At 40.8% G+C, this 26,267-nt stretch overlaps 1 protein-coding gene across 4 annotated transcripts in view; it reads right to left on the reverse strand.

The window, feature by feature from the left end:
• Nucleotides 1-377: 377 nt before the first annotated feature.
• Nucleotides 378-26,267, reverse strand: part of ELOVL5 (ELOVL fatty acid elongase 5) — a 39,535-nt gene continuing 13,645 nt past the window's right edge. For 2 of the 4 annotated variants that reach the window (XM_030945365.1, XM_030945366.1), the window contains 7 exons: nucleotides 17,071-17,139; nucleotides 15,015-15,202; nucleotides 8,198-8,275; nucleotides 7,388-7,559; nucleotides 5,729-5,853; nucleotides 3,759-3,893; nucleotides 378-2,283 (listed from right to left, as the gene is read on the reverse strand). In XM_030945365.1, the coding sequence (XP_030801225.1) occupies nucleotides 2,152-2,283; nucleotides 3,759-3,893; nucleotides 5,729-5,853; nucleotides 7,388-7,559; nucleotides 8,198-8,275; nucleotides 15,015-15,202; nucleotides 17,071-17,128 (888 nt within the window). In that variant the 5' untranslated portion in view covers nucleotides 17,129-17,139 and the 3' untranslated portion in view covers nucleotides 378-2,151. Of the gene's footprint in view, nucleotides 2,284-3,758; nucleotides 3,894-5,728; nucleotides 5,854-7,387; nucleotides 7,560-8,197; nucleotides 8,276-15,014; nucleotides 15,203-16,257; nucleotides 16,397-17,070; nucleotides 17,143-26,267 lie in introns of those variants that run through there. The other 2 variants (XM_030945364.1, XM_030945363.1) reach the window with 2 other exon arrangements.

Below are 26,267 nucleotides of genomic sequence, written 5' to 3' on the forward strand. Positions count from 1 at the left end.
AAATTGCAAAAATGCTCCCATTCTGGAGAGAGGTATTATCCCCATTCTACAGACAGGACAGCTGAGGCAGGAAGCCCCTCTCAGTCACATTATGCATTGCTCCTGGCACTCGTCATCTCAGGCTATTGGGGCTGCTCTGCATTCAGTGAGTCAGTAATCCCAGCGGGAGTTAAATCCATCACACAGACCAGTATTTCTACAGCCAGGCAAGGGAATAGTGTCTAGTAACTGCCAAGGCTTTCTGTAAAGATTGTGTTGCCAAATCTCTGGTACATTAAATGTCCCTGAATATCTGCAGCTGTTCTTCCATCATGGTGGCTCCTCCTTGGCCTGACACAGGATGGGGCAATGCATAGAATCTGTACAGACCCACAGAATTCAGGTAGAGATCATCAAAAGTGTTTTAATGATTAAACCATGTCAAACAGTAACAATGAAGTATATTCAGATGAGCCAAGAGTTTATTTCTAGCACATTTAGACAGCCTATTTTGAACATTGTAGCTGCTGTACTGAGCTATGTAAAGACTCTGCAAACCAGTACCTAGAAATGAAGACACACGCACAAGCTTTGATAATGTAAACATAACAGACACTGTCTCCTTCAAAACGAGGAATGAAAACCCACAAGGCTAGTAAGAGAACTTATTAATTCCTTAAGAGATGTGCAAAAATTTTAAAAAAGATTTAAAAACAATTAAATGTGTTAAAACTGGCATTTATATAAATATCAAAAAACCAAATAGTTAAACTTGAGCAATGACCAGCAGAATGTCTTGCACAATTCAATTTTTCAGAGCTTAATGGACTCCATCATGGAAGGTATCAGAATACCAGCAACAGATATTGGCCCTGCAACTGACTCCTCATATGTGCAAGACAGGATTTTACAAGAAGGAGTAACTTTAACCAGCACTCAAACCAAACCCTTAGATAACAAGCCAAAACATTACCAGTGATATACACAACTCACATTACAGAAACAGACATTTGCAGCACATTTCAGTAACATTTTAAAAACATTAGCTATGACTTTAACTGTTTAAACTTGCTTACTTGGGAAAAAAAAATCTTTGTGTTAGGCACATTTTGAAAGTGAATGTATGCTACATGAAGAACAGTTCAGATACCAACTTACACACAGACAATTCCATCAGAAAAGCATCCTTCTGGCTCCACTTTTAAATATACTTTTGGATATGTCACAGACTTAAACAGTAGCTCCTAAAATACGGATATGGCTATGGTAATAACACTTGAAACTGCCAGCTTCATATTAAAAACCACTCTTCATTTAGCATTTAAGAATTCTCAGAAATAAGAAAAAAAAAAAAAAAAAGTGAAAAGAATAGATGGGTCCACCCTGTATATGCTCTAAACTTTAGAGACAATATTTAAATCTTACTCGACTGTGTAACTGCCAATTACTTTTATGTTAGTGATGTACTTCAAATAAAAAAATAAGATCTATTAAAAAGGTAAAATAACTTTTCCATCTGTTTTGTGACTGTTGAGTCAATTAAAGTCAAATATACAAAACTAAATGCACCATTTCCAATTTCACTGCATCGAGTAAGAGATACGTAGCATCGTGTATCACACACAGAACAGTAAAATGATCAATGGATTCTTCTAAGTGACTTTTTGATAAAAAGTCAATCAACTGAAAAGTTGAAACATACCCTAATTTTTAAACCAGTAATAAGCTTTGGGCCCTGCTTTTTAATTTAAGGCATGTGTGTTTATCTACTGAAACCAGCATCATACAAATTACCTCTACAATCACATGCATGATCTATAGTTAAAAAAATGGAGGTTTAGATTACAGTGTTTTCAAATTGTGAACCATAATTCAGCACCTATCATATTGACTAGTAAGGCAACAGCAGTGTTGGATAATATGATAATACTCCCTTCCATAGTCTATAGCAGGGTCAATGACAGCCCAGAATTATTTTTAAACTTTAACCTACTTTAATGTTCTGTATACAGTTTCTAGGGTGTTTGCACTGGTTAAGTCCTACATAAATCACACTATTCTAGGCAGGAATAGTTACAGTAGCCATTAGAGTATTAGTGCACAACTCTCATTGTGCTTACAATCAGATGATTTTGTTGTTGGGGTTATCAAAATGGTTTTTCAGTTTGGTCTTCAATCCTTCCTTTGTTTCCTTTGTTTCACATTGTTCTCAAGGGAAGAAAAGCTGTTTGTGTACCCGTTTGCAATGGCCGTGGAGCCATTCTGATACTCTTTCCTCCTCGAGGATGCCTTCTTGTTGTAAGTCTAAAATACATGGAAAGACACATGGTTTTGTTTAATTAGATATAAATAACCACTTCTTCACAGCAATTCTAGAAACACAAAAGTAAACTTGCATTCATCATTTCTAAAGACCTTGTGCAGGTGGTAAGAGTCTAACAAGCTCAACCACTTTTTGTGTATGAGACTACACTATGCCTTTCATTCATCACAGTGAGAGGAGCAGTTCACTTGAAAAGAAAAAGGCTAGGCAGTATGATGGCAGTGTTATACTAATAGTAAATCAGAAACAAGGGAAGCAATTTTATGAGCAGACTATGGAATAAGAATATACTCAAAATGACATGTGAGGAAGGACGTTTGAGGCACTGCAGGTGACAGTACCTTGAACAAAGCCAGAACAAGAGGTAGGTAAACAATAAAAGCAAGGGAAGTTCAGAGATAGAAATGTGATGGGAATTTCCATTGGCTAAGACAAGAATCAAAAACTAACAGGATTGGGGAGACTGTTTAAAAAATTATAGACAGTAAAATATACATAATTTTTTTTCAAAGGGGCCCAGCTGCCTGACAAAATTTCTGTGTGAAAGGAATTTAAACAATTAAAAGTTAAAATATGAGCAAAATTGACAAAGAAAATCAAGTAATATCTGGAATATACTATAATGTTTAATTAGCATGTTCATATGTAGCAAGTGATAGAAATCATGGGACTGATTTTAAGAAGTACCAGAAGAACAGACAGGGAAGCCTGCTGTGTTTCCCCCCATGAATCATTCTCACAGGAACCAAAATGCCCAAGTCTCTCAAATGACATTTGAAACATATAACAGAGTTTGCTTGTTTGGGGGCAGCAGGCTGTTGGTTTGATTTTCTGCAGACAGTAGTACATGATTTTTTGTAGACAGTAGTTGTACATCTTTGTACAGAGCCCAGTTATGAACTGCTCAGAGCAACATATACCAAGTCTGGATCTGTTCAAACATGAAATCAGATTTGTAGAAGCACAACTAAACCCGCTTATTTTCTGTATGAAAATACAAAAAAAGTGCCTGTAGAAGTGAACAAAATCCATATTTCTGCATGTTGTGAGTTTAGGAAGTTTCCCTGGATAAAAACCAAGCATCTCCCCTTGTAAAAGCAGAAATGAACAATTCCTTTGGGTACTTCACTGGTTCACAGGCTGCTGGTTTATTTCAGACTGGAAAGCTTTGTCTTACATAAAAAGCTCCTCCTCTCCCTTACCTGCAGTTAAAATTGCAATAAGCCATTTTTTTGTGTAACTGGCTTACTGAAATTCCTAAGCGTTCTGAATGATGGGTACAAAGCATGAGAATACTTGAAAGTAGGGGGTGGATCAACAAGTGTAGTACTTCAAGAACATATGCACATTAGTGACGGATAGCAAAAGGACATTTCCAGCATATCTTTCTGTCACAGCTTTCCAGTGAGATACAGCCAGCAGAATGCTAGAAAGAGTTGATGAATGTTACTTTTACCTGAATATAGAAATTTGTGAAGAGGATAATCAAAGAAATCATGTAAGAAATCTGAAAATACAGCCAGCCCTGAGGAAATGCACATGGCCAAACAACACCACAGCTGGTCTGGAAGATTGTCAAGACAAACTGAATCTGGGGAGAGAAAACAAAAATAAGAGAAATGGAGAACATTAATGGAAGGAGGAAAAAAAACATGAGTGACCAAAACCTCAACAGTTATTTCCAAAACAAGTAAATAGTATGTAATATTGTGTGTTTGGCAAGTGTTTGCTCTGTAAACCTGAGTTAGCAGACATTCAGATTGTGGTATCCTGTTAAGTGTGTTTATTTCTATTTTTCCATTTTAGAACATCAGAATAACTTAGGCATAACTGATACACAAGTGTCCCAAGGAAGAAAGACCACCTTCTTCCTAGTGAGAGTTCAGTGGGATTTGACTTTACCATCCTAATGGAGTAGATCTGCATCTCACTGCTTCAGCTGCAAAAGACCTGGGGTCACTTGGTCTACACACAGACCCCTGCAATCCCTTCCCACAGACAGGAACTGTCTGACATATGGCTCCAGTGGAAGAATGTTTGGGGTAAAGGCTGCAGGGAAGCTGGGGAGCCAGGGAGGAGGATAAGGGTTCAATTATCTTTAATTATCTCTTTTGGAAAAACAGAGTTTGGGCTTATGCGATGCAGAGGGCCTTAGGCAAAATTCATCCTCACATAAAGGCTACCAGATTAGGGAATGTTTATTTTAAAAGGGAAAGACTGTTTGTTCTGCTCTGCTATTTTGCTGCCCTAACAGCTATGCACGCAGAGCAGCTGAGGAAGTGAAAGCAGCTATGACAATAGCCAGGGGAGCAACTGAAGCACCAAGACACTGCACTCTGTAGCACTTGAACAACCAGGATGAAGCACAGAGCCTAAATCTGGAAAGAAAAACAGAAACAAACCTCAAACCAAAGCAACCCCATGCCTCCTATGAAAATAATGAGCCCTTAACTACAATACTTAGCCATCCTTCAGGAAGAACTGCTAAAAAAAACATGTTGAAAATCAACACTGTGAATTGCTGGCAGTAAATGTTATTAATCAGCACCAGCAAAGGTTATTAAAACTATTCACTGCTCTCAGAAGGGGTGGGGTGGGGGGGAAGAATATAAAAAAATAATTTATCTCTAGGTTTCAGTTTCCCCCCCTACAATATGGGGAAGAGAGAACACTCATGCACATTTCCTTCTGGTGTTCTGACATGTTGTACAGACTGAAACCTGGTTCTTATGCAGTATCACTACAGCATGTGCTGTATTACTTAATTTCACTGCTCTTACCACCTCCAGCACACAGTGGTCAGGCTTCATCACCACACACACTAGAAACAATGCAAACTGATACAAGGAGTCCAACACAGAATTACAAGAGAAAAATCTGCCCATTTAAAGTGCAGAAAGAGAGCAGAAATATTGAATAGTTTTTAATAAACCATTTGCAACTGCATGCAAAAGTAGGACAGAAAAGGCATTGTCCCTCAGAACTAGAATGGCCCTTGTTAGCTGTGGATGGCACTGCACTCGGTTTCTGGTCTGTCCCAGCCTGACCAACCAAGCACAGGGAAGAGCAGGCTAGCTGAAGAGGGCTTGTAAGAAAAGCCTCCTCCCTGGCTACTGAGTCCCAGAAATCCCAGCACTGCAATTCCCAAACGCATCTAGCCACACAACATGGTGTGGGGGAGAAAGATCCCACAGACCTCAGCACTGATTCATGTACATCCCCAGTCCCCCATGGTCCTGAAAACAGAGCAAACACACGTGCAGAAGCTGGATTTCTAAGGTGATGTAGGCACTACCAGATGTAGAAGGTACTAGTTCTCATTCTCTCTCCTGCTGTCCCGTGCCAAAATTTCCTGACTGGGTAAAGACAAGAGGACCTCATCACAAATAAAGAGCCTGCTGAAGCACTGAAGAGCAAGTCACTCACCAGCTGCCCCTGAGTGATGTACTTCTTCCACCACAGATAAGGACGCATTGCTGGAACAGCAGACAGTCCGTAGTAGGAGTACATGAGGACATGGATAAAGCTGTTCAGTGTGGCACCAAAGTAAGCTAAAAAAAGGGCAAGGGAAAAAGAAAGTACACTGCATTACCAGGAAGGAACATGCTGTTTCATGGAACCTACAAAAATAACAAGTTCAAAATGTTACTATTTAAAATATTATTTCTCTTAGAAGAAAAGCAAGAGCGTTCTTTTTTTACCCTGTTTTTTTTTTTTGCCTACCCAATGGAACAGCTGCGCTGCTTTGCAGCTTTGTGCTTTACACCAGCCTTCTGGTTTTGTTTCCTCAAGTTACTCTTTTTTACATCTACATTATGGTTTCTCAAGGAAACTGAGGAAACTGATAGAAAGGTGGAATGCTCACATATCAAACAATCAACAGCTTCACCCATCTACTTTTAGGCTGATTTCATTTCCTTCCAGGCAGGAGCCAATTTTGTCATTTATAACCAAAAAGCTTCAGATACCTTCAGAAACTGCAAGTTAGCTATTTTGTTTGTCCTTGTTTACAGCACTTTTAGTCATTAAAGAAACTTCTAGCTTAACACCAAACGGCATCGAGCTGTGATTACATAACAGAACACAAAGCTTGGAAGAAGAAAAACACATGACTAGAAATAGCACAAAAGTGTTTTCAAACCACATGAGCACAAGATAGATTCTACGTACACATAGTTTTGATTGCTGTATGAACAAGGACTGACTTCCTTGGAGGAGAACGTGTTTCCAGAGGCAGACTTTTTATAAGTTCAGTATTACTCACTGTTGTGCTGACAACACAAAACAAATACAAGTTTCTATGCTGTTTGGCTCAGAGACCAGACTCCTGAGGAATGCAGCCTCTTAGTCTGCATTTCCAGTAGCTCAAATCCATGGGGTTTGAAAAGGTTTCTCTTGAATGGAGTGTTCAACAAAGCCAGTACCTATAAGCTGCACATCCCAACCACAGCTAAGCCATGATAATGCAGTTAAGAAACTACATGCCAGCTAAATGCAGTAGAAGAATTGAAGTCAGATTGCCAAAGGTTAGCAGGATTTAGACAAGAGAGACATGGAAATTTTCCACTTAAGATTCATTTGCTCATGTTCATTAGTGCTCAGGGGACAAGATTTTAATTGAAATCATTTGTTATGCCCAGTGGTATAATGAGATTAAATTAAGAAAGTCATATCTGAAGTGAATTTTACAGATACAAGGACTAGAGTCACTTTTAGCTGTTTTACAGCTGAAACAAGCTTCTGGCTTGACCTGGAAAAAGAGTATTGTTTCATCAGAGGGTCTGTAACTACAGCAAAAATAGAGAAAGCAAGGTTGATGGGTATCTGACATGGGCTAATGCACCTGATAAATGTCACACTGCCACACAAATTCTTCAATTTACACAGACATTCCTTTCCTAGAGGCTGTGCTGGCAGCTTAATTCCTGCAACCATCCACAATAGTTGCAATTCAGCAAAGCAGCTTAATATGGTGCAGAACACAAATCCTGCAGCTGAAGGTACCAGAGATGTTTGGTTTGATCAAAAGACCACGAAAAAAAAGCGCCTGATGCAGATGTTCCCCCACCATAACCCAGTACTTACAGTGACCACAAGGCACCCAGTTCATAACAAACCACCAGATGTTCAGCATTGTTGCATGGTGGTAGACATGCAGAACAGTGATCTGATGATTATTTTTCCTCAAAATGAAAAAGAAGGTATCCATGAACTCAATGAGTTTGGAGAAATAGTACCACCAGAGGACACGTATGATCTGGAAGGAGGAAACAAGTTTTAGAAGCATTGCACATTGTGGGGATTTTCAACTCTTATGTTATCTAAGTGATTAAAATCCAGATTCTGTCCTGCACTACCAGGATTGGAGACCCTGCTGAGATCTGAAATACTTCTGCCTCAGGTTTCTCCATAGGAGATCGAGGTACAAATCTACAGCTTCAGCTGCAAACAGGATGACAAAGACTGCTTCATGAGGCTACTGCTGTGCACCTGGGCTGTCCTGGGAGAAATAAGAAAATATTTAACCAGAGCTGGTGCTGCAGTGCTCTCTGTAAAGGAGAGGTCAGAAATGTGACCGGAAGAAATCATCACCACATCTCAGAAAGAGAAGGGTAGTCTCAACACAGAGCGGTTAGATACAATCTGAACACCAGGTCCTCATTTTTTGATCTGGGACTCTTGAAAATTTGCACATAATTACTCACAAAAATACCAACCACGAATATATAATATATGAACTATTATGTCTGACAGTGCATTGTCTATTGTACTGCAAAAGAAGGAAAATAGCTTATAGTTTAACCAAAATGTGCATAATCAATACTGTTCTGCTCTCCACTTACACTCAAGTGGACAATTTGAAACATTTCCACCTCTAAATCTCCATTACCGTACCTTCATATCGGCCTCTCCTCCACTGTGTGTATCCTGACAGAAGAAATTGTATCCTCCTTCCCATACTCCCGTCACCAGCTGAGCAAATAAAAAAAATAAAGTGTTATCAGGGGAGAAGGCTGAGCTCCATGGTACCTGCAAACCTCCACAGTGGCTCTGCCCAGACATCTGGTGTAAAGAAAATCCTGGGCACTCGAGGGTGGCATTAGGTTGAATTCAAGTTTCAAGCAGTGACTGAATCATAGTGAAGGGTGAATTCATAAATTCTCTCAACTGGGGTATACCAGAATAAAAATAGGAGGAAACATTTTATCCCCACTTATCCCACAGTGTGAGCATTTTCAGAGTGAAGTCTTCTTCTTTGCTGATTGTTAGAGAAAGTACATAACCAAAGTTCAGTAAATACATTTTTCTTCTGATTACTTTTGGAAAGAGCTACATCTTTAAAAAATTTTATACTCAAGAGATGGGATTACAATTTTTTCAACCACTTGACAGAGCATATTTTCAGCTTTGCTCTCCTTAACAGCTAATAACACATGCTTCACTGCATTGCCATTCTTCAGGATCTTTTTAAGCAATTCACTCATGCCAAGCACATTACATCCTTCCCAATATAAGTGACTTCCTCTGCAGGATATGCCACTGCCTTCCTGACTTCCTGGCATAACAAGTAACACCTCAAACATAATGGAGTCACAATAAAGAGTAATGACCAACTATTAGTCATGACATGACAGGTGTCTGCTGTGAAGGGGCTGGCTCTAATCTCTAGAGAAACAAGATCCATGCTGGATGTTCTCACCCTTTCACAGATGGCAGGAGATGGTAGGACAGGTTGAGAGATGAATGGGAGAACGGAGCATGTGCAAAGACATGAACAAGATCCCCTTTAGTATCTCTACAGAAGGGATCACTGAACATTGTTTATAAAGATGTTCTTCCTCTTGGGAATAGCATTAGGAGAGGAGTACCAACTTGAGGCAACTCCCAAGTGGAAAAAAAATTGTTCAGTATCTCATAAAACATCTGAAAGGCAGCAGCAAGTTGTACGTTTTTCGCCTTATCTATCTGCAGGATAAAAAATAGCTTTGCAAAGCCACAGTAGAAATTCTTTATACTAAAAGTAATTTTAAAAGATCACTTGATTAAAAGACTACAATCACAGGTATAACTAAATGCTGCTCAGAACTCTGAACAGGAAGCTAATTTTAAAAGGTTCAATAAAGATTATCACTCAAATGATCTACCTTTCCCCAATGTTATTTCCTTCATGCCTCATTTTCCTCCTAAATTAGCTTTTAAAATACTCAGTCAGCCTAGGTCATTATTTTTGACCTTCTGAGATAGTATTATTGCTGTGATTTAGGGGAAAAAAACGTACATCTAGTTATATCATAACATACATATCTGAAAGTATCTCTTGTATTAGAGATAAATCAATAGCAGCCTGCCACAGCAAGGGCAGGGCAGCCGTGCACATCAGCAGCAGAGCCAGGCACTTTCCCTACCCAAGCAACAAAGGGAAGGCAGCCATGCAAGGACTCCTCTCCTGGCTGCAGGGCTCTGCAGAGGACACCAGTTTAGAAGTGGTACCTTGCTCAAGGACCAGCTGTGCCCCAGAGCAAGCTCTGCACAAGCCACCACCAGGCCACTGAGGGAAAGACTGCGTGCCTTGCAAGCGCCCGCCAGTCCCTAGACAGAACACCACATTGTGCTGTGATCATGTTAAGAGCTTACAGATGTTTTCATACACTTCTCATAGTTCAAGGAAGTGTTAGGAATAGAAGGATAATCACATTGTTTACATTGTAATTAATCCAAACAACATCCATCATTAATGCTGCACTCCATAAACCTCTTCCCAGTGAAGGCTGGCATAGTGAATCCACAGCTCTTTTACTGCAAGCAGTACAGGTTCACCATCTAAAGTGTAATGCAACCAAAAGTGTCTCCATGGATCCCACCTCTCTAAAGGACAATGGCATCAGTGTGGCTATGAGCAGTGGCTTCACCTCAACCTGAGTACTCCCTTCTTTACAAAAGAATGTATTATTGTATGCTAGGAACTGTAATACTCTCACAGCCACAAATGACATAAGAAAACCAACATTTGTAGGAAATGTCAGCATGTTTTATCATATAAATAGCTAGTACAGTTACAAAAAGAATTTCCTTCCCCACTCTCAAGAAGGAACTAATTGGTTAAAAGCTGCTACAGCTGCCCACAAACTGCTGTTGCTGCCCACAAACCTTACTCAGTGCAACACACAACATGTAAATAATCTTCCCCATTTAGTCAGCTGCTCCTTTGCCTGGCATCATTATTTCTTGCACCCACAATGCTTTAATCCCATGCTGGAAGGCTTCAGAAAACAAAACCAAGAGATCACTCTGAAACATGACCACAAATGGCTCCATTATGCACAGGGGTACAGTCCCAGGAAGCTGCTTCCCTGCCACCCCAAAAGCAATAAGGAGGGGTGGGAAATTTCCAGCAGCGCATTTAAGTCCTTGTTCACACTTGTGGGCTGCTCCCCGGATCCCAGCATCTCCAAGATCTCCTTACACCACTGTACAGGAGGTGTGAAACCTGCCCAGAAACAGAGCAGTGGCTCCTCTGCCCACACAGCCTTGGACTGCCTTTCCTTCCTTGCCCGCACTCTCCAGACGTCCTTCATCTTCAGGCTGGCAGGAGTTCAGGCCTGCTGATGGCACTGCTGATGGACAACCACAGGAAAATCTTCTCTTGACAAATTAACATGTCCAGAAAAGGCCAATTATAGCCATCTGCACTTGAGCAAACCACTTCATATGGTTTCTAAGCAGCACAAAAAGACAGTTCATAAGCCAATGAAAATGGTACTCAAACTCAGTGTTAAGCCCCTCAGATCAAGGGAAACCTGCAGCTCAAGATTCCACTAGCGCTGAAACAACCCACACTTTCCTCCCCTTTCCTCCCCTTTTTTCCTATTGCTTTCATTTTGTAATTCTGTTGCTGAATTCTTTGAAATGCTGTGGCGTTCATGCTTTTTTATCACCTCTGCTACCAAAACAGGCCAGGACACTTATGCCAGTCTGACGGGTGGAGGAGAGGTGTTACTGTGGAGTATTTTGGTTTTTTCTCATGATAAAACTAAAGTCTGAGACTCACTGGTGAGTGGCAGATAAGGGACCTAGCACTGCATCACACTGTCAAGGCTGATGGGTTTACAAGGCTCAAAACACAGCTAGATTAGAATGAAGAGAAACAGAAGTTGAGGTTGATCAAAGCAAGCAAATGCCTGCACAGATACAGAACTTTATCTTTACGTGAATGCAGTTACCCCAGGGCAGAGATAAGGGCTTCAGAAGGGTGGAGAAAGAAAGGGGAGAGGAAAGAGCAGCCTGGCTGCCACCCATGGCTCGTGTGACACAGCACCTCTGCAAGAGTCCCCTGCTTCCTACGCTCTTCCTACAGTATATGCAACGCCTCATTCATCAGGAAAATCTAAGACTTTTCTCAGGCAGATTTAGTAGGGAATTTTTCAGATGAAGAAAAGAGACAGTAAAGAGATCACTTAAGAAAGTGAGCCTTCATCATTGACCAGTTTTCTCTAATGTAAACCCAGGTGCTCCAGATCACTTGGCCAGTTTTGCTAACAAACTCCCTCAAAATAACACAGGTCTGTGTGCAGTGTAACTGGGTACCTGGCACTCTCCCCCCTTAGCTAAGTTACCCAGCTGAGACTCAAGCAGAGAGGCACGGGCCCTTGCACAGGCAGGGGTCACAGCCTTGTGACCCCAGCACAGAGCAGCAGCACGGGGGAAGCAGTGCTGCCTCTGCTGTTCCAGCTGCTCCTGCAGCTCCCCCAGACACAGCCATGCCAGCCCATATCCAGTAACGCCACTGCCAGCCCCTGCTAGGCACCTTCTCCACCACAGAGGAAGCCATTGCTTGATGCCCCTGCCTGAGACATAAAAGTGTTATTTCTCCTTAAAGTCCAAGCACTCTAGATTTTTACAGAATAAAGCATTGTTTGGCCCTGAAGAACATCCTGTCCTCCTGAAGTATGTGACAAATTAGACAAAAAACCTCTCCAGCTCCCCTAGATCTGCCTTGTCTGTTATATTGTCTGGGACAAGAGCAGTCCACTTCTTGTGAGTACCAAAACCCAGCCAAGTCATTAAATATCCTAATAAAAAAGGTACAGCAAGTACAGACAGAAACTATTAGGAATTCCACATAACAGGTCTAAAATTTCTAGTGATTTTAGACCAAAGTACACAACACCTAGAGTTACACAAATCCTATGATGCCAAACTTCCCCATGTTACTGCTTACAATCATTCAGACATAAAGGTCAGAAAACCAAGTAGGCCATCCTTTTCATCCCAGTTGGGAGGATACCTCACTTTAACATCTTGTTTTGGTCACATAATATGCAAACTGAGCTGTGATGCTATGAATCATGACCTAAATCACCAAGCTGTAACTCAGGAAAAACTTCAAAGTAGGGTTTCAGTGCACTGTACACAAGCTATTAAAGCAACTTCTTTTCAGACACGCTACTAAACAAGTTCATAAATGGTGACATTTTATGATTTTTCCTCACAGTAGGATTGAAAAATTTTAATCCAACTGAAACTCAAAATGGAGTTTTGAGAGTTCCTTAAAACAAGGAGGAGAACAGGGAGTTACTCAAGTTTTCTGAATGCTGTTCCTCATCATTCTGTCTTAAAAGCAAGGAAGGGCACTATAAAGTACTGATATATGGCTAATCCTTCAAAGGAAAATTTCCAAGACTGATGAGATATGAGCAAGGGTATCACATGCTGTGCAGGTACTTCAGATAGAGAACATACCTAGAGGTTCAAGAACCCATTTTTCCCTATGCCCTTTGGTTCTCTCCCTGCAAACATCAAGCAGTGTGGTGTTATGTCAGCATGGCTCTCTGCTTTGCAGCATTTTTATGGGATCAGTCCCCTGTTGCAGAGCATCACTTGCCCTCACATCCAGCTTCTAAGTGCTGCCAACCACATTTTACTGCCACTATAATGTGTTTGATCATCTTCATAATGCTCTAGCTTTGTGTACGCCCATTTACAAGAAGAAGGTATATTTACAATACTAACGGACAGTTCCATATGGATAATACTAGATTAAGAGCAACACTCATTTTCACATGAAGTATTTCATTATACAGGAAGGAGGGGTCTTAATATTCACTGCAATTTAGTTGTGTCATTGCTCCACAATATAAAAGCTACTTATCTGGTTACAAGTATGAGGACTTCTTCAGCATATAATGAACAGTCCTCCCTTGGTAACCAGCTTATTGTTAGCAAGAAAAAGACATTTATAGGATCAACAGTTCGGGTATTTTCTCTTGTTTAAATTCACCAGCAGGTTTTGTAACACAGCAGAATGTTACAGTAATTTAGAAACTATGAGTATTATTCCAAGTATTCGCACTTGGTACAACTGAAGAAAAGTCTGCACTTCTAAACTCTCAATAACATTACTGGAGGTTAAAACAACAGATCATTATATAACTGTAAATAATACCTGCATCAAATAATGCAGATGGACATTGAAGTCAACATCAACACTACATTTAGACAAATGAAACTGATCAACACACATATTTTCTGGACTATAACACCCTGACAAGGAGTTTAGAAATGTAAGGACATCAACAACACAAGTAGTTCCAAGTACCTACTGAACCCAAAACTGCTCCCAACTGAACAATTAAGTATCAAATTTCTTAATAAACCAACCCAATAAATTTTGAGTAGACAATTCACTACACAAGAGAAATAACATTGAATTTAAATCACTTCACCTCTAAACACTCACCTTATAAAACACTATAGAATTAACTACAAACTTAAAGGAGAATCGCAGCTTATATACACTTCTAAGCTCATGCAAAAAAAAAGGAGATTAGTAGTTTCAGTCCTAGGCTGCATTTGAAAAGACTGTAGTGAAAGAATTGAAAAGAGCATGTTGAAAATGGAATATCTCCTTACAGAAAGAAGAAATACTTTGGTTAAAAGTGTGCCAGAATATTCTGTACATTAAAGCAAAAGAGTAATTTTCTGAGCACATCATTATTTACACTACCATAATTCTTCATTTTCACTTGAACAAAAACAGACAGTTCTGAGTAAAAGTAGCTAAAGAGCTCTTTGGGAAGTAGAGACTTTACACTGCCTAAATATTTGTGTTTTTATGAAAGGAAATAAGTCCACAGAAAGTTCAATTCAGTCTGAAATATTTTTGTATGTTTAGATTTTAAGCTCAAAAAACCAGATGAATCACAATGGTATTGTTTCAGCAACATTTTTTCCCAGCAAAACTAAGAGGACGCAAAAGAACCTATTGCAAGCTTACAGACAAAGATGCAAGGAGTGTGTGCATGATTAAACACAAGTAAATAAAACATTTTGCCCTCCAGATAAAGCCACAGTTTTGCTACAAAGTATTTTGTACAGTCCACCAGCACAATCACATTGAACAAGGAGACATTACTGAAGGAGTAGCCAAGTTCATGCTGAAAGATCAAGACTTCACTTCCACTGACTGAGCAAAGTGCATTTGAAACATTGCTAGCCAAGGTCAGCAGAGATGTCTAAGGCAAGGTTTGTTTCACACCATCCTTAGAGGTAACATTACAATTACGGTTTTCTCCCCAAACAAGTGACTTGAAAATGGTTGCACCATTTCTGCAGATGCATCCCTAATTCGGAGGCACTGCTCTACTTTCAACACGAGCCAATGTAATTAAAGCAGACACTACAAAATAAGCCTGAGCAACCCTCTTTCTCTTACCTCATAAAACATATACAGAGAAAGCAGTGTAAGTCCAAGGTTGTAGATCACTAGAATACCCCTGCATGAGAACGGCTGCTTATTCCGCATGTACTTTGGTCCTAGCCATACAATTAGTAAGTACAAGGCTGAGAAGATAAAGGTAGGTGTATAGTTCTCCAGAAGAAGCCATCCTTTTACTCTGGGGTCTGAAACAAACAAACAAAAACATACAAACACTTAGATTTTGTAAGGAGAGAATTCAATACAACTAAAAATAGTTGTATCCAAAATTATTCCAGTGCTGGAACACCAAAGGAAGACAAAGGAAGTGCAGCAAGCCCTTTTACTAATGGCCATGTTGCTAATTACAAACAACATTTTATTTACACATTTAAGAAAGCAGAGATAATTCTTTTCCTAAGGCAAAAATATTCTTAAGTTATTATCACTATTATTTTTAAATACTCATTAGCATTCAGAACTGTCACCACTTGAATACCACAGGTAATTATAAAAAAAAGCTTCAACAAATCTCTCCCCTTTATTTTCTCACACCAACCCTTCCTGATGGTACACATCTTATTTCCTAGAGTCAGCAAACCTAGGAGTGAAGCAGACATAGGTGGATGATCCTGATAATTATTTTCCAGTCAGTCCTAACACAATTAGACTTATGTATGTGCTATTAGAAAGAATTAAATTTTGGAGTCCTTGTATGAGCAATGGAGCACAGAGCAGTCAGTCCTGCCTGAGTAACCAGTCTGGCTGGCAATGCATCAGCTTCTCAGGAAAAGCATATTAACAACCCTCAGAGAATTTTAGGGAACTACTTGGAACATGAGTGTGATCCTTTTGAACCACATCTGTGTTGTCCACACCCAGCAACAGCACAGTACCTCACTCCTCTCACTACAGTCAGCCCAAAGTACTGAAACCAAGTTAACCAAACTATGAATGAACAATTCAAGTATTGCTGTCATTCACAGTCTTGACCTAATTTTAAAGCAGTCATACATGGATCCTGAATGTATGAAAGGAGGCCTTAAAACTGTAGGTTGGAAAGTAGGTAGGCAAGGCAGGGAATTGTTTGGATTTGCTACCTTTATGGTTCATGATTTTTCTCATACAGCAAACAGAGACCATATGCCAGCACATGCAATATGTTAAATTGCCTGGATGTTCTGATATAAACAGGCTTAGTATGGAGAGAGAGAGGCAACAAGGGCACTGAGATACTAATAAAAGCAAACAGAAAACACACTTAGAAGAATCAGAGGCTTGTTCCATCTCCTGCACACTTTCTCCTGAGAAGAAGGGGCACCATCACCGGATCTTGAGTGGGACAGAGAAAAGGCATTAGTGCAGCAGTCAGAAGAAGAAAGCATATGCCACTGAGCAGCACTGCTCTGCACACTCTGTGCAGGATGCAGTAATTTAATTTCCCTGGTCAGAACCAGGTGGAACTGGACTATCCTACCCAAGCCCGCAGCGTGAGGCCACTGCTTGTCCTGGTTCCACAGTCTCTGGCTTCCTCACACTGACCAGGACTGCAGTTCTCCACCTGCAGAGTTTTTCCCTGGGCAAAACCTACCAAAACTATTGCTTCTTCAAAAAAGAATGGTTTCAAAGAAGCAGTATTTCCCAAAAACTATAGATAATTTTAGTGAAAAATTCCAGAGAAGATCTAGTTATGAAGGCAAGAGTATTTTTTATTTCATTAAATGCAAATTAAAGTGGCTTTTTTAGAATAAAAGCCATTACTAAATTAAAAAAAAAAGCAGCAAAGATCTGAGTGAGGTAAGTTACCCACTAAGACAAACAACATGAGCTTAACTGATAGTAAGAAGAACAACCTCTTCAGGTCAAAAGATCAGGAGCATTGAATAGACTCTTATTTATTACACTGTCAGACATTTTGATGCTTTGCAGATCCTAAAGAAAGTAGTCACCTGTCAATGTCAAGTTAGAGGAAAAATGTTTCTTATGTTCTAATAAGATCAGGTTGATTTATGTATTTGTTACATGATATTATTTTTATTTATGCATTTATTTATTAGCTTTTGAGAAATCTTACCTCTGGGTCCAAGCCAAACATCAAAGTAACTATTGATTGTTTTATCCACAAGTTCCATTATACAACCTACTGAAATGGAAAGAAAAGGAGAAAGTTAGTTTTTCTGCTCAGGAAAATAGTTTACTGTTCAGCATCTGAACACATTCTGTCAGGGTTAACAAAGAAAATACCAGTATACAAAAATTCTAGCAAACACAATGGACTTTCTCAGCATATATTAGGTACATAAAGCTTATTCTAGTCTCAGAGAGTCACTGGTGTATGAGCTACATTTCCCACTGAAGTAATTAATCACAGTTATAGATACACAGAAGTTAAAATAATGAGCTCAGATTAACCTGAAGTTCTTTCTAGTTCTGTATTTTGTACACGCAAATAAAAGCTGGTATCTTGTAAGATCCCTCAGTGAGGAGGAGGACTGGACTTTGAGAAAGCCAGCAACACTGAAATTTTCAATAAAGACTATGAAGCTATTTTAACAAAGAGTCTCAAATAACTAGCAAGGCTAGCTAGGGAAGAGGAGGGAAGGAGGAAAAAAGTAAACAGTGGCTCTGCTATCACCTGCAGATAGGTGACTGATTACAGCTCTGATTAACAGCCCGTAAAACCAAGAGATCAACAGTCACCCAGGGAGAGAGGGCTCCGGAGTCCAGGGAGAAAATACAGCATCTCGTGGCATGAGCATCTCCAGTTCCAGAAACTGCTTACTGCTAAGACATTACCAGATAAAATTCATCCAACATCAGCAGAGTGATTCAGTGTCATCTGTCAGGTCCTCACACAGCCACTGTTTATGGGTAGCACCTGGTCTGTACACAGAGGTGCACCCACGTTGTGGTACCTCACTACGCTTAAAGCAGGAAAGAAGCAGCAACACTGGCCACAAGCAGGGACAACTGTGCACAAAGCTGTTCTCAAGAGAAGAGGAAGTAATTTTCTTCTTGATTAAGAAAAAACAAACAAAATTAACCACCAAAAAACCAAACCAAAACAAAAACCCCCAACTCTCCCAATTTCCTCTTTTCTATCCAGAATTGTACTGTACTCTCACTAATAAAATTTTATCCACTTCTAATAGAATGGTTTTCACTTTGTGGTGTTTCTCCTTTCCTAAACTACTAATATTAAGAACAATTTTTAGCTATGAGAAAATAACATAAGCAACACAAGCTGTCAGTATACTCACAGCACCAACCAAAACAACTACACAAGCTTATATGTACTTGTTAAGAAAAAAAAGTTAGTATTTTCTTTTCTTTTTTTAGTTCTACCTAAAGAAATATCTCCCTTCCACCTGTGCAAATCCTGTCTCTAGAGGATTTCTGATTTATGCAAGTTAAATGAATCATATATCCTCTGGTTTTAGTCAGCTGGAACTGAAACCTCAATTTCATCCCGGCCCAACAAGAAAAGCCAAGCAGGATCCAAATTATGCTTTCTCCCCAGTCCCACGTGGGACTGGGAGCCAGTGCTGAAGGCCTGCAGGGGCTTTGACTTCCCATGGGACCAGGCAAATACAAGGGGCTTAGGTCACGCATTTCCACTCTGTGGTCTTCTTCCCCTCCACTGCAGGGCCCCAGGCAGGAGGCCAGCAGCTCCCTGAGCACTTCTGCCTGCACCAGCACCCACCGTGCCTGCAGGGCTCTCAGGGACATGCAGGAGAGACTTTCCCTTCCATGTCATAGTGCTTGGGACTACAGGAAGCCACAGGAGCATCACTGGAATCTGGTCACCAGGCACAAACAAAAGGGCTTGACTGAAATACTCAGAAGTGTTAGAAGTGTTTTGCAGCCCTAATTCATACTGGTTTTATTTTCTGACTTAACAAGCCCAGCCCAAGAAAACAAACACTTCTGAATAAAGTGCATTTTTAGGATTATGTCACCTCACCAGCTATGGTACTATGAGCACTTGTGTGACTGGCCACAGCACTGGCACATTGGTGTCCTAGGAATAAGGACACATAACTTGTATCACCAGAAGCACAAACATCAGGAAGGCAGTGAGAAATGAGCATATAGTTACAAGGAGAAAAAAAGATATTTAGAGAAAGCACCTTTTTATCATACCATCAATTTTTTTCATTTGTCAGCTATTAAATATTGCCACGAAACCCACTCCCTGCTGGATGATTCATTTTGTTGTTTGAGATCCCCACTTAAACAATTTGTTGCTCTTTTGATCCAGTACTAATTGGCCTAGTTATGCAGCACTGCATCAGCCAATAATCTGCATCTGACTTTAACCTTGCTTCTCACAGGCAAAGGCTTCAGATGGCAGAGGCTGGTAAAAAACCAAAGGTTTGTTATACTGAAATATACAAAAAAGCTCAAGCCAGAAGTGACTTGCTACATACATTGCTACATTTACTGTACACTAGAAATGCATATATGTAAATCAAACAAGTTAGAAACCAGAAACAAACTCTGCCTAGCTATAGTAAAGACAGCAAGAAATGAAAGTCCACATTGAAGTCCTCCATAAAACTGAAAGAAAAACTCATTCCCCAAGAGGAGGAGGCTCTCTGCAGAGGTCTCAGCTTTTTTGGGCTGGTACCCCAAAGCAGCTTTTTGTGCCAGCATTATCCGACGGCAGATTGTAAAAGACGCAGCAAAGGAAAAACTACTCCTGGTGTCGATTTCCAGAATTTGCAGAAAAAGAAATTGTTTCAAAAGGAACTCATTTGTGTAACAGAAAAACAGAAGGAAACAATCTGCTTTTGTTCCAGAGGGGGTCATGTGAAAATGCATCAAGTCTCCTGCCAACAGCCACACAACATTAAACACTGCTTCAACAGCAGCAACTACAAGGGTTCTTTTAAAATTAGAATAGTTTCCCAATTCAGAGAAACATCGACTCCCAGAAAAATTAAACCAGTGGCCATTTGAAACACTGTGATTAGCCTATTCCCCAACACTGAAAGTAAGGTAAGCAAATTCTGCAGCTGACCACACACACGAGCAGATCAGCAGCTCCTTTACCTACAAGTCATCCCACAACAAGGTACACTATTCACAGAATCATGGAATGGCTTGGTTTGGAAGAGACCTTTGAAGCTTATCTAGTCCAACTACCTCACCATCTTCCACTCAAGGTGCTCAGAGCCCCATCCAATCTTGAAAGTTTTTGTGCATGGGGCATCTACCACCTCTATAAGCAACCTGTTCCAGTGCTCCAATGCCCTCACTGAAAAAACTTCTTCCTTACATCTAGTCTAAATCTGCCTTCTAGTTCAAAACCATTGCCCCTTGTCCTAACCCTACAGTCCCTATTAAAAAGTTTGAACCATTTTCCTTGTAGGTCCTTTAGGTACTGGAAGGCCACAATACAATGTCCCTGGAGCCTTCTCTTTTCCAGGCTGAGCAGCTCTAACTTGCTCAGTTTGTCTCCATAGGGAGAGGTGCTCCAGCTCTCTAACCTCCTCTGGATCTACTTTAATATGTCCATGTCTTTCCTGTGCTGAGGACCCCAGAGCTGGATGCAGCACTCCAGGTGGGGTCTCACCAGAGAAGAAGGGCAAAATCTCCTCCCTCATCCTACTGGCCGCGCTGCTTTGGATGCAGCCCAGAACACAACTGGCTTTCTGGATTGCAAGCACATGCTGCCAGCTCTCCTCTACCAGTTCCCTCAAGACCTTCTCAGCAGGGCTGCTCTCAACCCCTTCACCTCCAAACCATGCTGATGGTTGTGGACTTCCCCAGCCCAGGAACAGGACCTCACACTTGGCCTTGCTGAACCTCATGTGGCTCCCAAGACTCACTTCTTGAGCCTGTTCAGGTCCCTTTGGATGGCACCCCAGGCATGTCAACCATACCCCTCAGCTTGGTTGTTGCCAAATTTGCTGAGGGTGCAGTGATGGGGACACTGAACAGTACTGGTCCCTCCACGGACCCCTGAGGGACACCACTTTGGCCATCAGGATTCTGAGTCACTGACCTCTCCTCTCTGGAGGTGGTCATACAACCAATTCCTTTTCCAGTGAACAATCCACCCATCAAATCCATATGTCTCCAATTTAGAGAGAAGGATATTGTGGGGAACTGTGTCAAAGGTCTTGTAGAAAATGACTGATTACATCCATAGCCTTATCCAGTACATACAGTCAGGGGAAAAAAGACCCAATTGGGCCACACAATGCTTTTTAAAACATGTACCTCTATATGCACCAGTTATTTTTTCCTAACCTGCCTTTCTACAATGGAAAAATAAATCATCCTCTCTGCCACCAAGTTTTACTTTACCAGGGCAAACTGGATCAGAGTCTGGAAGCAGTCAGGCTTACAAACTGGAAGATATTTCACTCCTTCAAGTCCAAATATCTAATCCAGAAAAAAACCCTGATGCTTTAAACAAAAAAAATTACTGGACTTTAATTCTGCCACACAAACATAAGAAAGGGTAAACTTGCACCTTGCCCCAATAAGATTGAGCAACATCATTATAATACTACATTTTCAATAATCCTCTGGATTTTGACAGACAGGTTTTTTTGGATCTTTTGGCATCCTGGGTTCATTTCTGGCACTATGAGCTGAGACAGCCACCATGCTCCATCAGGCACGCAAATATTTGGAGAGAAGATGTGAAGCTCTGCCCTACTGCTCAATCCAGGCATTGATAGCCCCAGTGCTTCTTGGAGTGACAACCAAAAAACACAGTTTAAAGCCTACACAGAAACATGCTTTTCATGTAGAATATGTTTCAAAAATTTATTTATAGAAAGTGTTTCATACAGTTTACCAGCACTGACAGCGTGCTCTTCTGATGCATGTAAACTACTCTCTGAGGAAATGGCTACTACATACTGGAGGATTTTTTCAACCAGCTTCTGCCCTTCAAAGGAAATTCTCCCCTATGCTTTCGACAAAAATGCATTCTAGAGGGTTTATGCTATGAAGTAATTTAAGAATTCTTCATCACATTTTGGTGGTGTTTCTTGAGTTTCTTCTTGGAGTAACTTTCCAGGTGTAAAGATGATGCAGAAAAGTATAAAGATTTGCTTTCTATCCCATGGCACCCTTTTTAAGCAAATCAAACAGCAGTAAAAAAAGCCATTTTAAGCTGAAAGCTCAAAGCACTGAGAGCCTGCTCCCTTTCAGAAGCATCCTCCAGCTCTCACCCAGCTGCTCAAGAACTCCCTGAAACAGATCCCAGTTTTCACAGCTAAGTGCCTGAACTTGAGTTCTAATAAAATCCCCAAAATAGGCATCTAAATAATTGTTCTGGCTTCTGAGAGAAATGTGCTGTCAGGCCTGGCTGCTCAGCCTTTTTGGAAAACAGCCACTTTCTCTGTTCTTAAATTAGGACTTCGAAGACTAAATTTAGGCACTTGCTTTTGGTTTTGGAAATCTTGATTTGTGTTTTCTCTTTAAAGTAATGTTTCCCAGTCCCTGCCACTGCAGAGGTGACTCCTCTTTTTCCCCCAAAAGTACAAACTATCCCTCCTCCAAAAACCCAATGATCAGACTGCTGTTTGCTTTTGTAGATGTACTGGAATTGAAAACGTTCGGCTGCTTGAGAACTGGAAGACAGCACTGATAATCAAGGCTGTCACTGTTTTCTGTCCATTTGCCAAAGCTGCCCAGTTTCTCCTTTCAATTCCCCAAGCCCTAAACGCCCCTTGAATGCATTCCCTTTGCCTTTCAGCTTCCTGCCAACTCCAGATTACCCTTTTCTTTCCTTTCTGAACACCCTTGTAGGGCCCAACCACGCTTAAAGTTAGCAATAGAAAGGACTTCAGAATAAACTATAGTCCATATTGATCTGAAAGTGTGGGTATATTTATTTTATGGGAAACCAGGTGAAGCATGAGTGCTGCAGATTTTGCACTTCAGCTTTGTTAAAATACAAGAAGATATTTTTAAACTCTATTTTGAATCTCTATCTTTAGCAATGTGATTCAGATTTTTGGCCCCCTGGCATCAGCAGCAAACCCTCCAGGACCAACAGTGCTGAGCTTTCACACTCACCAGCAGCACCAGCACAAGGAAGTTTAGAAATAAATAATTTGTATAAAATTCAGAGAAGTGTAACAAATGTGGGACAAAGGAGAGAAGTTAGTTTCAAACAGTTTAACCTCAGTGGGATTTCAAGCCATGAAAATGCATGGTTTAAAGAAAGACTTTGGGCAGGTGTATATATAGGGGGTAGCATGCATATATATACATACATATATATATGTATATATATATATGTGTGTATATATATATGTGTGTGTGTATAGATATGTGTATATATATATATATATATATATATATATATATACATAATTTCATGACATTACTTCTCCTGTCATTCCACTCCCTCAAATCCTTCAGTAATGGTTACCTTATCACATAAACAGAGATGTGGTAAGAAAGTATTTTACAGAACAGAAATAAATACAAGAAAGAATACTGCAAAACAGAATAACTACTTGCACTCAGTACACAATACCTCATGAAATCAGAATCTAATGATCTTCAGATAGGCAAGTTAAGAGAAATGATAGGTTTCTGCAATTTTATTTACACCTTCAGCAGATCAAAAATAGCTCAAATTAGGATTTGACTGTCCTAGGATTAGAACACTCACACAAAATTCATCCCCTTGCTCTCAACAGCTCTTGATACAGCATGGGATGACTTCAGACAGAGGGAAAACACCAAAGGTGATAGCCAAGCAGGAAGAGCAAGTTAGAAACAAGCACACAAACACACTCATGGAAGTATTAAGAATCAGAGGAAAATGGTTCATGACTGCCTCTACATGCCAGAAGGATGCATCCAGCATCCATCTACAAACAAGGACATTTCATGCTGCAGAGCCCTCTGAGCAGCAGCAGATCTGGCATCACTCAGCACTATGGTTTTCACAAGAGCATGCATTTTCCTGCAATCAAGCGTCCAGGGGGTATATCCTGTGCCTGCACACTGTGCCCATACGCCAGCACTGCAATCCTGGAAACCTCCTCACTGCTGCTGTGAGAGCAGTGCAGGTGAGATTGAAGGAGTATCTACAGAAATAAAATGTGGAGGAAGAAAAGGCAAAGCATGCAGGTTTATTTCAACTGCCGTAATTGTAATATACAGCAATGACACTGCAGAGAACTTCTGCCTAGGGTTTATGAACTGCTTCCTTTTCTTCTTAAAAAAAAAAAAAGAAAGTGAAAACAGAAGAGTGAAACAGAAGAGAGTGTCTGTAACAAACTAGGTTAGATGAAACAGGGGAAATATGTACATGGCACAAGAGCAACAAGTTGACTTTTTGTAAGGAAAGCCAAAGTACAGCATTTGCTAGATAGCTTTGCTCAAAGCCCCCCTCCCAAAGCACTACAGGCACTGTTTATCAACAGCTACTTTTTGAATCTGAAGCTCCACCTTTTAAAACAGCTGTGCTGGTATTGTAATTGGGAAAACAAGGGAACTTGGGGGTCCTGGCCAATGACAAGTTGAGTCTGAGCCAGCAGTGCCCTGGCAGGCAGGAGACGCAACCCTGTCCTGGGGGGCATCAGAGACAGCATGGACAGCTGGGCAAGGGGAGGAGATTGTCCTGCTCTGCTTTGCACTGGGGTGGCCTCACCTCGAGTGCTGGGGGCAGTTTTGAGTGCCACACTTCATAAAAGATATTTTAACTATTAGAGAGCATCCAAAGGAGGGCAACAAAGATGGTGAAGGGCCTTGAGGAGAAGCTGTATGATAAGCAGCTGAGGTCACTTGTTCTGTTCAGACTGAAGGAGACTGAGGGGAGACCTCACTGCAGTTACAGCTCCTTGTGAGCGGAAGAGGAGGGGCGAACGCTGATCTTTGCTTTGTGGTGATCAGTGACAGAACCTGAGGGAATGGCCTGAAGTTGTGCCAGGGGAGTTGTAGGTTGGATATTAGAAAAAGCCTCCTCACCCAGAGGGTTGCTGGGCACTGGGACAGCTCCCCAGGACAGTAGTCACAGCACCAGCCTGACAGAGTTTGGACACTGCTCTTGGGCACATGGTGTGACTCTTGGGGATGGTCCTCTGCAGGGTCCAGGAGCTGGACTTGATGATTCTTGTGGGTCTGTTTCACCTCAGCTTATTCTGTGATAACAGTGTTAGCTGCAGCTCACAACTGAAAATCAGCCTCACGAGGCCTGGGAAGCTAAAGAGAGTTGAGAGGATGAAGGGAAAAAAGCTAAGTCCAGACTGCCATAAGGATTTTACCTTTCATTTCTGGTCTCATATCTTTTATTCAAAAGCCACCTGCAAGAAAGTCTGAAAATTTTTTCTCTCTTATAATACTGGCATTCCTGTAATCTCTGTGCACTTCACTCAAACCAACTTTATACTTCCACGGGAGAAAAATAAAGTCACAGTCCCCAAAGCCTATTTTAATGAGCCTTCTTGGTCAAAACATTGCATTTTCTAACAACAGAACCAGTGAGACTACAGTCAGTAGGACCAAAAATGGAGAAGCCCAGCCTTGCAGGACCACTGCATTCAAGAGCACTGTGTACTCCAGACAGTAAGCTTCAACTTACCTTTTCTTTAAATGCCCATGCCTCATAATTGCATAATAAAATTTAAAAATAAGTAGGAAAAAAGAGTGACAAGTGGGACTTTCCATCCACATGTCCCTCATTTCCTCCAACACCTGCAGCTGCACCACCAAATCTGAACACAAAGAACATGTCATCCACCTGCCCACTTCCTCCTGCCAAAATCCTGCACTGAGGTCTGAACCCAGGGGACATCTCAAGAATAAAACTCAAAGCATGGAGACATATAACTCTTGGTTACCTCCTTTGCGTTTAGTAGCTTGACACATGAAAGTTTGCCATCTAATTTATAAAAGTACTTAAAATTCTCCTGCACATGTGAAACACTGTACAAAGCAAAAAGTGGTTGTGTGCAGTTATCCTGTAAACAAAGCTTAGCTATAAAAAGGTTATCTCAGGTTCACATGCTGACTAGATACAGCAATCCAATGAAAAGTGGAGGAATTAGAAGACCATGAAAGCTGAGCATGACAGTCACAAAGGTAATGCTACACCATGCAAATCTGACTTGTACAGGGATAAGAGTGCACATAAAACCTGAATTAAGATGCCCTGCTAAGATGTGAAACTACAACCCCTGTGTTCAGGTGGGTAACTGACACCTTTCAGAGGACCACTTGTGTTTTGGAAACCAGATCACACTGAAAAAGCACACAAACAAGTCACCCTTAGGCAAGCTACAGTACGTT

Source organism: Camarhynchus parvulus, chromosome 3 (genome assembly GCF_901933205.1).
Source record: "Camarhynchus parvulus chromosome 3, STF_HiC, whole genome shotgun sequence".
Lineage (NCBI taxonomy): Eukaryota > Metazoa > Chordata > Aves > Passeriformes > Thraupidae > Camarhynchus > Camarhynchus parvulus.